Source organism: Narcine bancroftii, chromosome 2 (genome assembly GCF_036971445.1).
Source record: "Narcine bancroftii isolate sNarBan1 chromosome 2, sNarBan1.hap1, whole genome shotgun sequence".
NCBI classification, from domain to species: Eukaryota; Metazoa; Chordata; class Chondrichthyes; order Torpediniformes; family Narcinidae; genus Narcine; species Narcine bancroftii.
This window is the reverse complement of record NC_091470.1, coordinates 187670064-187682534: the sequence shown is the minus strand read 5'-3', so window position 1 is coordinate 187682534 and position 12471 is coordinate 187670064. Positions and strand designations below refer to the sequence as shown.

The following is a 12471-nucleotide window of genomic DNA, read 5'->3' as shown; positions in this document are numbered from 1 at the left end:
CAAACTAGCCAACTTTCACTGGACACTTAGCTCCAAGACAGGCATGTAAGTTTAGGCCAACTTCTCCATGCTTCAGTCCCCAACCTGATATGTCTCTGTGCTGAACCTGCATCTCCACCGTGGGGCGTGATATCCAAAACCCCAGTGAAGAAATTCCCCTCCTCCTCTCTTCCTAACTTGGGACGGGGGAGATCAAGTTTATTGTCATCTAATTGCACAAGTACAACCCGATGAGATTGCGTTCTCCGGTCCTCAGTGCAAAACGTTGCAACCAGACATAACACACATATATGTATATATCTATCCATATAACAATCACAGTACAGAAACAGGCCATCTCAGCCCCTCTAATCTGCGCCGATTTAAATGATCTCCCCTAGTCCCACCTACCTGCTCCCTCTCCATAACCCTCCAATGCCCTCACATCCATGCATTCATCCAACCTTCTCTTAAATGACAAAATTGACCCTGCTGCAACCACCTCTTCAGGAAGGTCATTCCCCTCTCTGAGTGAAGACGCTTTCTCTCATGTTACTTCTAAACTTTTGCCCCCTGACCCTTAACTTATGACCCCCTCATTCCAATTTCACCTACCCTCAGGGGAAGAGCCCATTCATATCAATTCTATCTACCCCCCTCAAATACCTGTATCAAATCCCCCCTCAACCTTTCTATACTCCAATGAATAAAGACCCAGTCTAATTAATCTTTCTCCGTATTCGAGATACTGCAATCCAGGCAAATAAAGACTGTTTCATGAAAAATGAGAGTCTCAGAATGGTCAGTGAGAGCAGTTCCTTTGGTCGTTCAGTGTTCTCTCCGCCTGCCCGCAGGAAGAAGCTGTTGCTCAGCCTGGTGCTGCTGGCTCTGATCACTCCTGTAGCTCTTCCCTGATAGATGCTGTGTACAAGGTGGAAAGGGTCTCAATCAGTTTGCCTGCTCTCTTCAGAGAACAATTGGGTGGGGGGGGGGTGGGGGAAGACTCCGGTGATCTATCTACACTGTGATTGCAGCCGGACGGGATGCTCTGGATAGAGCCTGGTGAAGGTGGACCTGATGGTGTCCGGTAGCCCTGCCCATTTCAGTCTTCTCAGAAAGTGCAGTCGCTGTTGAGCCTTCCTGTCTACGATAGGTCACTAGTTAAGTGAACTCCAAGGAACTTGGTGCTACAGTGTAGTGGAGGGTGGTCCTTCCTGGTCCTCCACTATCATCTCCTTCTTCTTGTCCACGATCACTCTTGTACCATATCAAGGAATTCGGGAAAAATGGAGAGAGGTGGAAGAAGCTATGAGGCGGCCAAATGCAATTAGTGTGAATAGGCAAATAGACCGGCATGGAGGAGTTTAGCTAAAGGGGCTTGTTACCTGCCAAAAGATTCCAGAGTTTTCATGACCAAAGGGATTCCAGTTCAGATCCCCGGCTATTCGAATCTCATCCCTCCTGCATCTCTCGGGAGTTCGGCCCACCTGCTGCTCCTATTGACCTCATTGCAAGACCCTGTTTTGTCCAGATTGCAACCCTTTTCGCTTGTACAACGCAGCCTCTGGCCCGAAGGGTCCACCATCCAGAATGGAGCGACCCAGGCAGTCTCTGGCAGGAATGAAGCTGGGCTGAGGGAGCGCCGCGGGGCCGGGAGAAGGCGGGACCGAGGGAGCGCCGCCACACGGCGGGAAGTTCCTCCCCACCTGGGAAGTTGCGAGCTTCAGGTGCGCTCGTCACGATTCGGCCTCCGCACAGGGAGCGGCCGAGGACGCCAGCAGGACCCCCTGCAGCCTGGGTTGGGTGGGGTGGGGGTAGAAGATCCCGGACAACCCGCCCGGGTGGGGGTCACCTTCCCCGGATAGGTGAGAGGGGAGAAGAAGACGACTCGGTGTCCCGGGACGCACGGAGGGTGGGGTGTGGGGAACCGAGCCCGTCGGCCAGCAGGCAGTGGCGGGACGCAGGCTCCAGGCTTTGGAGCGAGTTTCGGCCGGGTCAGAGGGATCGTCTCTCCCGAGGGAGCCCTGGTCTCCCGTCCAACTCTGCAAACGTGAGTACAAAGCCATTTCACGCCCAAAGGCGTCGCTCCCCCTCCCCTGGAAGGAGCCCAGTGTCACACTTAGAATTGAGTTGGGGTAATTTACAGGGCAGAGTCAGAAGGTTTTTACACTCAAGAGGGCAGATGGGTAGGTTAGAAGGCACTTTTAAACTGCAGCCCCTGGGTCGCCCTCCTGGGACCCCGGTGCGGTCACTGGGGCAAAGCACCTTTTAAACTGCAGCCCCTGGGTCGCCCTCCTGGAACCTCGGTGCGGTTACTGGGGCAAAGCACCTTTTAATCTGCAGGGGGATTGACCCATTAGATTGCCGTCCCACGTTCCGCACTCACGGGAACTATCGGTTAGTCTCCCCCGCCCCTCCACCAGCCGTCAGTCGCCACCCCCCCCCCCCCCCACCGTTAGTCAGCACCCACTGTCAGTCAGTCACCCTCTCCTCCCCCTCGTCAGTCACCCCCCAGCAACATCTCGCTGCCGCGAACGTTGAGTCGCCCCCCACTCTCTCCCCCACCACGACCTCTTTACCCCACCCAATCAGGGCTCCACGGCAGCGAACCCTCTCCCCCCCCCCCCCCCATCCACCCCGATCGCGGCAGACACTTCAGCCGGGTGTTTCCCTGCGACGCCTGACGTCCCCTGTTCAATCCCAGACCCAGTTGTATTTGGACCACGCTGACCCGGTCGGACCCTCTCAAACTGCGGCCTGAGTTGGGCGCTAACCGGGCAAATTGTCCCGTTAACCCCGTTTTACATGGCAGCTGAGAGTGGTGGGTGAGAACGCGCTGCCAGGGGTCGAGGCTGAACCAGATTGTGTGGCCAGATTTGGTTGTAAGAGTACACTGGGTTTCCCCAGCATTGGGTGAAACGCTAAAGTCTGCAGACATGGTGATTGTAGTAAACCAATCACACCGAAACACAGCTGGTCTTTTCAGCGTCCATAGGAGACAAAGATATATTGCTAACGTTTTGGGCCAGAGCCCTTCTCCAAGAAGTCAACAAAAAAATCCCCAGGAAATCTCAGATGGCTGGGGCAGGGAGTGGATACCATAAGGACTTTAGTCTGTGGGAAAGGAGAGGGGTGGAGGGGACGGGGCGGGGGGGGGGGGGGGGGGGGGGGGAGGAGGAAGGTACAGAGCTGGGGGAAGGGGATGGGGAAGAAGTCAACCATGGTGTCTGCAGATTTTCTTGTTTTACTCCAAAGATCCTTTTTTTTCACCTTGCAGGAGAGGCAGAATTATTGGTAGTGCAACAAAAACTGTACTCAAACAAATAAAGAACTGTAAACAAACTGACTGCAATGCAGAGAGAGAGAAAAAAATCAGTAACGTCCCTGATTGAGTTTGTCGTTAAGGGGTCTGATGGTGGAGGGGTTTCTGAACCTGGCCATGAGAGTCTATGGCACCATGGATGACAGCAGCGTGTGCTGAGGGGAGGGGGGGTGGGATTCTTTGATGGCAATTTCTCCACGGTGGGGAGGGTTTTGCCTGCAACGTCCCGGGCCATGCCCACTACCTTTTGCAGGGCTTGCTGCTTGGGGGCATCGGTGTCCCCGTGCCAGACCGTGATATTCAGCCGGTCAGCACACCGCGCCTCTGTAGAAATCTGCCTGAGTTTCCAATGTCGCACCGAACCGCTGCAAAACCCCGGAGGGAGGAGAGGCAGCTGATGTGCTTACACACGGAATAATGCCAGAGGGATCACGTGCAAGGAGCTGAGCTTTAGTTTAATTTGGGAGTGATAGTCAGGACTGACAAAATAGCCCAAAGGGCCTGCTTCTTACTAATTTCTGTTGTGTCATATAAAATTGTTATCTTAATGATGTGGACGCTATAGAGAGAGTGCAGAGGAGACTTACAAAGATGTTGCCTGGATTAGAGAGACTGCTTTATAGTTTAAAATAAAGTTCCAAAGTTCAAATTTATTGTCAGAGTACGTACATGATGTCACGTACAATCGGAGATCTGTTTACCTGTGGGGACAGGAAGAATGTTTACCTATTGGTTGGGTAAACTTTACTCAAGTGAAACGATGTGTATACAAAAGAGAGAAATGTAAGCAAAGAAAGATGTGAACAAACTGTGTGGAAATACAGAAAAAAAAGTAAGCATTGGGTAATAAATGATGTGCAAGACAGAGTTTCTGAGTTTATCGTTGAGGGGGTCGAGTAAATTCCAGTGAGTACTGTCCCAGACGATTCAGTCTCTCCCCATTAGTCTATCAGCCCTGGTGAACCTCCTCTCCACTGCCTTCAAAGCAAGCTCACCAGAGCTGCACGGAGTCCCAGTGACTCAATCCCTGGTTTTTCCTCCCACGTTTCAAAATGTACCAGAGTTTCTCCTACCTCAAAAGATGCATTAAAAGAATTTCCTGATTGGTGTTTTTGGTTAGGTATAGATTTTGGTAACTTTTTACATTCCACCTAGTTATGCATGAAATTAGACCCTTTGGAATAGAATTGAAAGAAGTGTTGACAAAAGTTGTGGGGGTGAACTCAGAATTATTTCTTCTGAGGAATTTGGCAGTTACAAATGTTACGAGCCCGGAGGACCCATAACCCCAGCAGCAATAGATATTCACCAAGACAAATGGTTACTTAAACAAAAGTTACATTTAATAATCTTTGGTGCTTGAAAGGTAAATGGTTACCGCTCAGGAAGGTTCTTGTTGGTTTTCAGAGAGAGATTTGTTGTTCCAGGACATACACAACTGTTGTATTTCCATCAGCCACTCCAGTATCTTGCTGACGAAACTTGTCCCCTTTAGAGTTCTCCAGATGATAACTTCTTTCTTTCAGGTCCTTTTTGTTTCCCTTATTCCAAGTGAAACATTAGACAATCAGTCCTCTCTTCTTGCATGAACCACAAGGGCTTTGACCAGGCCATCTTCCAAACGGGCTTGCCAGCTTGTCCTGTTCCAGTTCCAGCTGCTTCTGCTGGCTGTAACACTGTACAAGTGATCTCTGTATATATGAGAGGAAGCCTGTTTGACTCTCTCTGCTTGCAAAACCACATGACCCTCTTACAACAGCAAGCTCTCCTCCAGACAGCAGCGGCTCCAGCCTGCTTTTTCGTCTGTTGCCTTTTGTAAACAACAATCCAATAGTGAAGTCTCTTGAGCACTTTTCAAAGCTCTTGCAAAAGCTCTGGAGCCAATATGTCTAACATTGGGCAGAGCTCCAGTATTTCAAATAAGATCTGTTTTAAAGTGTTGGTATGTGACCTACTCCAACAAACCTTTCCCAATTTATCTCCCAAAAACATATTTATATATATATATATGTGTGTGTGTGTGTGTGTGTGTGTGTGTGTGTGTGTGTATGTATACATATAAATAAAACAGTGCACTAAAGGTAAGGATGAAAGAAAAATAGAGGGTTACAGGGTAGGGAGGGTTTAACACCTTTTTAATATATGGATCAGCACAACATGGAGGGCCAAAGGGCCTGTACTATTCTATGTCAATCCAGCTAAGTATGAAGTGATGCATTTGGGAAGCTCAAAGCAGAAGGCTGAGGGTGGGGTTAATGGTCAGTTACTTAAGAGTGTGGATGAACAGAGGGACCTTGGCTTTCAAATCTCTACATCCTTCCAGGCCACCGCACAGGCTGATAGGGGAGTTACGAAGGCCTAGGGGACACTGGGCTTCATTAATAGGGTAATTGAATTCGAAAGTCCAGAGGTCATGTCGCAACTCCACAGATCTCTGGTGAGACCAGGGTATTGTGTTCAACTCTGGTCATCTCATTATTAGGAAGGATGTGGAAGCTAATGGAGAGGTTGTTGCCTGGATTGGGAAACAAGTCTTATGAGGCAGAATTGGGTCTTCTCTCTTTGGAGTGCAGAAGGATGAGAGGAGACTTGATGGAGGTCTACAAGATTATGAGAGGCATCGATCGGGTGGACGGTGTAAGGTAAAACATCATGAGATGGGAATGTGTAAGGAGTTACCCTGTACAGGGCTGTAACAAGATGTGAATGCATCCTTGTACTTACAAGATAAGAGAGACATTGATGGATTGAGAGGCAGGAAGCTAGCAGGGAAAGGATAGCAACAGTTTTAGTCATTGGACAAGTAATGATATGATGATGTTCTAAGCACGTATCCAAGGGTATAAAAAATCACCATTTTGCTGATAACGGCAGAATGCATTCTCCGACTAACATGGTTAGTTGCAAGTGTTACAATCCGGTAATAAAGAACAAAGAACCCTGATTTCGACTCAGTCTGGTGTTTGTCTCACTCATTCATGAACAAAGCAGACCTAACAACGGCCAGCACCCGTTTCCCAGGGCAGGATCAGCAAACACCAGAGAACATGTACACAAAGTGAAGGGAGGGAAGTTTCGAGGAGACACACAGAGAGTTGTGGGGGCCTTGTCAGGGATGGTAGTGGAGGCTGGAACATTAGGGGCATTTAAGAGTCTCAGGCCCGTGGATGAAAGTAAAATAGAGGATTGCGGGGTAGGGAGGGTTTTGTACTCTTTTGAAATGAATATATGGGTTGGCACAACGTCGAGGGCCAAAGGGCCTGGACTGTGCTGTAGTATTCTATGTTATTCTATATTCTTAAACACGAAAGACTGCTTTCACCATGGTTGAAGTAAAAATACAATGCTGGAGAATCTCAGCAGATCAACCAGCATTAAATTACGTAGCATAGATGAAGGTACTTAACCAACATTTCAGGCTTGAGCCATTATGAAGCAAAATTCAGGCTGGGGCCTGAACAATCCAGGTTGTCACATCTCTCTCCTTCCATTGGTTGGCAGGTCCTGCCTTGCAGCGGAGATGAACGAGGTCTGCCGTGTGTGTGGCGTGGAGCTGAAGGGGAACCGGAGACGATGGATCTTCAGCGTCCGGGCTCCGGTCAATCTGCGGGTGGTCCTGTCCCACGTGCTGGGCTATCGCATGACCCGGGGTGAAGGCAGCGAGTTTCTCTGCGGCAAGTGCGCCTCGGCGCTGGAGAGGGTGCAGCGCTTCGACAGCGTGATCGCCCGCGTGCAAGCCTTGTCCTTGGAGAGGGTGCACCGGCTGCTGACTGAGAAGAGGCAGCTGGCCAGCTGCCTGTCCCGGCTCCACGGGCAGCCCCCGGAGATGGCGGGTGGCCAGGAGGAGGCAGAGGGTGATTACGCGGCATTGCTGCGGAATGACATGCGGCTGGCTGGCTACGAGTGCTGGTCAGAAGGCAGTGAGGGGGGCTGGAGTCCCTGCACGAATCGTAACTGCGCTGGGTGCAGCGCCCTGCGGGTTTCTGATTACGAGTACGACGCTGTCTGCAGGGTCCCGCGGCGCCTGGCGAGTGCCCTGGCCTCTGGGCGACTGTCTCGCAGCAAGTCCAGCAGCGGGCAGCTGGATAGGACCAGCTCCTCCCTGAGTTCTTGGGCCATCAACCCTGGCTCGGCACCCCGCTCCCTCTCCACCTCCTCGCTGCGGACCCGATCAGACTCGGAAGCCGGGAGCGAGGACCTACCTTTTGACAACCTTGCTTGGAGCAGCCCCAGCCCTGACCAAACACTGGCCGCCCTTACCCAACAGCTGGAGGGGGTGGCCTATCGGCCCATCCGCATCCTGCCACACAGCAGGATCCCGGTACTGGTCAGGGGCCGCACAGGAGGGAAGGTGAGCAGCTGGGGCACGGCGAGGCGAAGGGTCAGCACCGGCAGCGACGAGGAGAGTATCCCAGGGATCTCGGACGAGTACCGCCCGTTAAATCTACAAGTAAGTGCCGAAAGCACATGTTGTGGGGACTGGGGTGGCGGGTGGCAGGAAGTGGGAGGGGTGTGTGTCCAGACCGGTGGAGTGTTGGTACCTTACACCCTTTCCTATCACTGTAATCACACACCCCCCCCCCCCCCTCCCCAGTCCCCTGCACCCCTCCCTATCTCTGTAACGCCCTCTGGTCCCCTACACCCCTCCCTATCTCTGCAGCCACGTCTGATCTCCAACACCCCTCCCTATCTCTGTAGCCCCTCTGGTACCCTACACCCCTCGCTATCTCTGTAACGCCCTCTCGTCCCTACATCCCTCCCTATCTCTGTAACCCCCTCTGGTCCCCTGCACCCCTCCCTATCTCTATAACGCCCTCTCGTCCTTACACCCTTTCCAATCTCTGTAACCCCCTCTGGTCCCCATACACCCCTCCCTTTACCCCCATCTTGTCCCCTACACCCCTCACTATCTCTGAAACCCCCTCTAGTCCCCTACACCGCTTTCTATCTCTGTAACCTCCTTTGGTCTCCTACACCCCTCCCTATCTCCATAGTCTCCTCTGGTCTCCTACACCCCTCCCTATCTCTGTAGTCCCCTCTGATCTCCAACACTCCTCCCTATCTCTGTAAACCCCTCTGGTCCTCTACACCCCCCCCTATCTCTGTAACCCCCCTCTGGTCCCCTACACCCTTCCCTATCTATGAAACCCCCTGCACTCTGGTCTGCTACACCCTTCCCTATCTCTATGTTCCTGATCTCAGAGATTCAGTCACCCCAGCATTGGCAGCATGTGCCCTGAGCTTTGGTACCCTTGCCTGTTGCTAGCACCTGTCCACTGAGTGCACGTGTGAATGTGTGTCCATCCCACTGTGTATGAATTGGAGGGAGTGGGCAATGTGGTGTCTGCTGGTATAGCCCTCTTTCTGACTAACCTCTCTCCCTGCCCCTTACTGCAGAAGTTGCTTCACCTCCAAAATAATCAGTCCAGGGGCCAGTGGAGGGAAGAGCAAGAGGAAGCAAGGACATCTGAGGGCGAGATGGAAGGAATCTCTTCCACAGAGAAGGTCAGTAATGATCCTTCACTGCGCTGGAACATCGCGTTCTCACGTGGGCAGTGTTTGTTATTGGCCAATATCACAGCATGGCAAGATTCCACTTACAATGAGAGGAAGGTCTGTGTCCTTAGCTTCAGACCTGACCTATTAATTGATTGGTACTTGATAAACGTCGATATGTGTATTAGTTAATCCTCTCCCTTATTTTGGCCCAGCAATTGCGTTTTTCTATGACCTGTGTAAAAGTTGCCTTTTTGGACCCAACCACACACTAGTCCGAGCTCCTGACGCCCCAACCACCCATCTGAGCTCCCGATGCCCTGACTGTGGAGTTACCACTCAGGCCTGCCCATCCGAGCTCCTAATGCCCTGACCGCCCTCCCGAGTTTCTGATGACCCAGCCCCGGACTCTCTCCTGGGCCCCAGCCGCCCCCACCCAGGCTCGTGACTACCCGACTGTGGATCCTTGCCTCAGCCAGCTGCTCACTGGAGCTCCCGACACCCCGACCGTGGACCGAGTGGGATGTGGGAGTTCAGATGAGTCAGTTCTGCAGTCTGCTGTGTTGTGGAGGTGAGTGTGAAATGACACTGAAGGGGTCAAGGCCTGCGTCATGTTGTGGCAGGATGCCCCTGAGAAGCTAAGGAGGCCTCGTCCTGGTTTCGAGTCCTGACTTGCCACGTCAGACAGCTTGGCTGCAGTGTCGGAAGGTGAAAATGAACAAGCTCTCAGAACCGGTTCATTCAGTTCCTGAAATAGATCAAGGCGTGAACCTCAGAGGCAGAGTGTGTTTTCCGGACCTCGCCCTTGGATCATCGTGCCCCCCCCCCCCCCCCCAAGGGTGTTACTCGGCCACTGCCTGGGACCGTTCACCCCACCTGATCCCCGGGCAGACTCCTCGGAAGCCAGAGACCTTCCCTGCATGGGTGTCGCCGCCTGTCAGGGTCTCTCCCGCAGGAAGAGGCGGAATGAAATAGACAGCCACCCACCACACTCAACACACTGGAGAACACCTGAAGTAAAGGTCTGTAGAGACTGTGGTTGAAGTAAAAACATAACGCTGGAGAAACTCAGCAGGTCAAACTGTGTCCTTTATACAGCAGAGATAAAGAGGCAGGCCGATGCTTTAGTCAAGGTACGGGAAAACATCAGTGGATGTCTGAACAAATCAGTGGGGGGGGCGAGGACCACACACCCTCAGGCAGGAGGCAATGGATGGTTAAGGGAAGGAGGACACATCAGCCAACAGGGGGACAAGGGATGGCTCTTTGAATGGAGAGGGAATTCCAACGAGTACAGTCCAAGCCCCATCGAATGTTAACCTTTTCATTTCTGCAATCATTCTCATAAATCTTCTCGAATGCCAGCAAATAAGATGCCCCGAACTGTACACAGTACTCCAAGGGAGGTCTCACCAGTGCTTTATAGAGTCTCAACATTACTTGACCTTTCAAGTAAATTCCACGCTCTCCTGTTGACCAAGCTCGCAGGCTGTGGGCCACGCCAGATTTATTGTGCCTGCTGAATAATTCCCTGAAACTTCCTCGACTTGTTTTGGAGAGCTGAGGCACAGGTGAGTGGGAGGTTGGCCTCACCAGGTGTGCCCAGGACATCACCCGACCAGCTGCACCCTGGCCAGAACTGGAAACCAACTCAGGATTGTATCACTCATTCCGTTCCCCGGAGCAGTTTAACTTCCGGCCAGGGTCTCGGGGACCTAAACGGGCTCACCTGCGAGTGAGGGGTGGTCCCAGATGTGGGCAGGCTCCTGCTAACCTTGAACTCTCCTGCCTTCACCATAGGAGGCCGGGACACAGCAAGCGGTCATCCGTGGGCTCAGGGAGTACACAGGACATCGCCTGATCCAAAGCCTGGCACGCGAACTGCACAGCAAGGAGCAACTGTTACAGGTGAGGGGTCCAGAGCAAAGTGCCTGCTGACTCGGATGAGGAAATGTTGTGCGCCCAGGATGGGTCACTAGTTGAGTGAACTCCAAGGAACTTGGTTCCCTCCATGACAGAGTCCCCAAATTATAGGAAGGATATCAATAAGGGAGAGAGGGTGCAGAGAAGATTGACTAAAATGTTGTCTGGATTGCAGTATCTAGAATACAGAGAAAGATACTGGGTCTTTATTCATTGGAGCGTAGAAGGTTGAGGGGAGGGGGAATTGATAGAGGTATTTGAGGGAGATAGATAGAGTAGATGTGAACTGGATCTTCCCCTTGAGGGTAGGTGAGATCGGAACAAGGAGCCAAAAGTTAAGGGTCAGGGGGCAAAAGTTTAGAAATAACATAAGAGGAAGCTTCTTCACTTTGAGAATGGTGGCTGAGTGGAATGACCTTCCAGAAGAGTGCAGCAGGGTCAATTTTGTCATTTAAGAGAAGGTTGGATGAGTCCATGGATGTGTGGGGATTGGAGGGTTATGGACAGGGAGCGGGTAGGTGGGTCTAGGGGAGATCACTTAAATCGGTGCAGACTAGAGAGGCCGAGATGGCCTGTTTCCGTACTGTAATTGTTATATGGTTATTGATGTGTAGTCATTCCTCCTGAAGTCCACGATCATCTCCTTCGTCTTGACCACGTTGAGACTCAGGTTGTTATTCTTCAACCCCATCAGGAGATTTTCCACCTCTTCTCATCGTCATTGCCGATGATGAGTCTATTGGAACTGGGTCTGGTGACGCAGTTGTGGGTCAGTAGTGTGAACAGGGGCGGGCTGAGCACGGAGGTGTCCCAGTGCTCAGGGTGGGGGCGCTCGGTGTTCTGCTACTGACCCGGACAGACTATAGTCTTCCCATTAGGAAGTCCAGAGTCCAGTCACCGAGAGGGGTGTTGATTCCCAGCGAGGTCAACTTCTCCACCAGCCTCTGGAGAATTATTGCATTGAACGCCAAGCTGAAGTTGATGAACAGCAGCCTCCTGCATGGGTCCCTATGGGAGAGTGCACTGCTCTTCCTGCATGGGACCCTCCCCCCTTGGTTTTTCACCGTGTTTTCTCTCAACGCACCCTGTGAAATGAATGAGCTTTTTCAAGTAAAATTTCCCCCCACTGCTCTCGGGAACATCTTCCTGATAAAAGCAGAGGAATGGAAGAATTTACCTCGTCCCAGTTTATGCCAGGGTTTGACTTGATAACCATTTTGTCTCCCTTTCTCCCACCAACTGCCTGGTTATGCCCTGATCTGTCAGGAGTCCATCAGGCTGGTCGAGCAGCTTGCTGCTGGCGATGAGTCCGCAGCTGGGCCAGAGGCCGACGCCATCAGGAATCTCTCCCTCCAGCTGGGCAAGAGGCTGGAAGAACCAGAGGTGAGGGGAGGAGGGAGCAGAGAGTCGGAGGTGAGCTGAGGGGGGGAGGGGTTGGGGGATGGGGATGGCCAGAAAGCATTAGAGGCAAGAGGTGGGACAGATATAATGGAAGATTATGGCGCAGTGCAGGCCCTTTGGCCTTCCATGTTGTGCTGACCTACATAATCCTACAAAAAACCCACTAAAACCTTCCTACCCTGTAACCCTCTATTTTCTCTCATCTGTGTGTCTGTCTAAGAGACTTTTAAATACCTCTAACGTTCCAGCCTCCACCACTATTCCCGGCAAAGCACCCACAACTGTGTGTAAAAAACACTTACCCCTAAACTTCCCTCCCTTCACTTTGTACACACATCCTTTGGTTTTTG

The 12471-nt window shown here is 51.9% G+C and overlaps 1 protein-coding gene across 4 annotated transcripts in view; it reads left to right on the top strand.

Moving 5' to 3' along the window:
• The first annotated feature begins 1107 nt into the window (after positions 1–1107).
• The window catches only part of LOC138754773 (flagellar attachment zone protein 1), a 32916-nt gene continuing 21552 nt past the window's right edge, over positions 1108–12471 (top strand). For 2 of the 4 annotated variants that reach the window (XM_069919574.1, XM_069919573.1), the window contains exons 1-5: positions 1716–2029; positions 6803–7751; positions 8699–8806; positions 10598–10705; positions 11987–12103. In XM_069919574.1, coding sequence (XP_069775675.1) covers positions 6822–7751; positions 8699–8806; positions 10598–10705; positions 11987–12103 — 1263 coding nt within the window. In that variant the 5' untranslated portion in view covers positions 1716–2029; positions 6803–6821. The other 2 variants (XM_069919572.1, XM_069919571.1) reach the window with 2 other exon arrangements.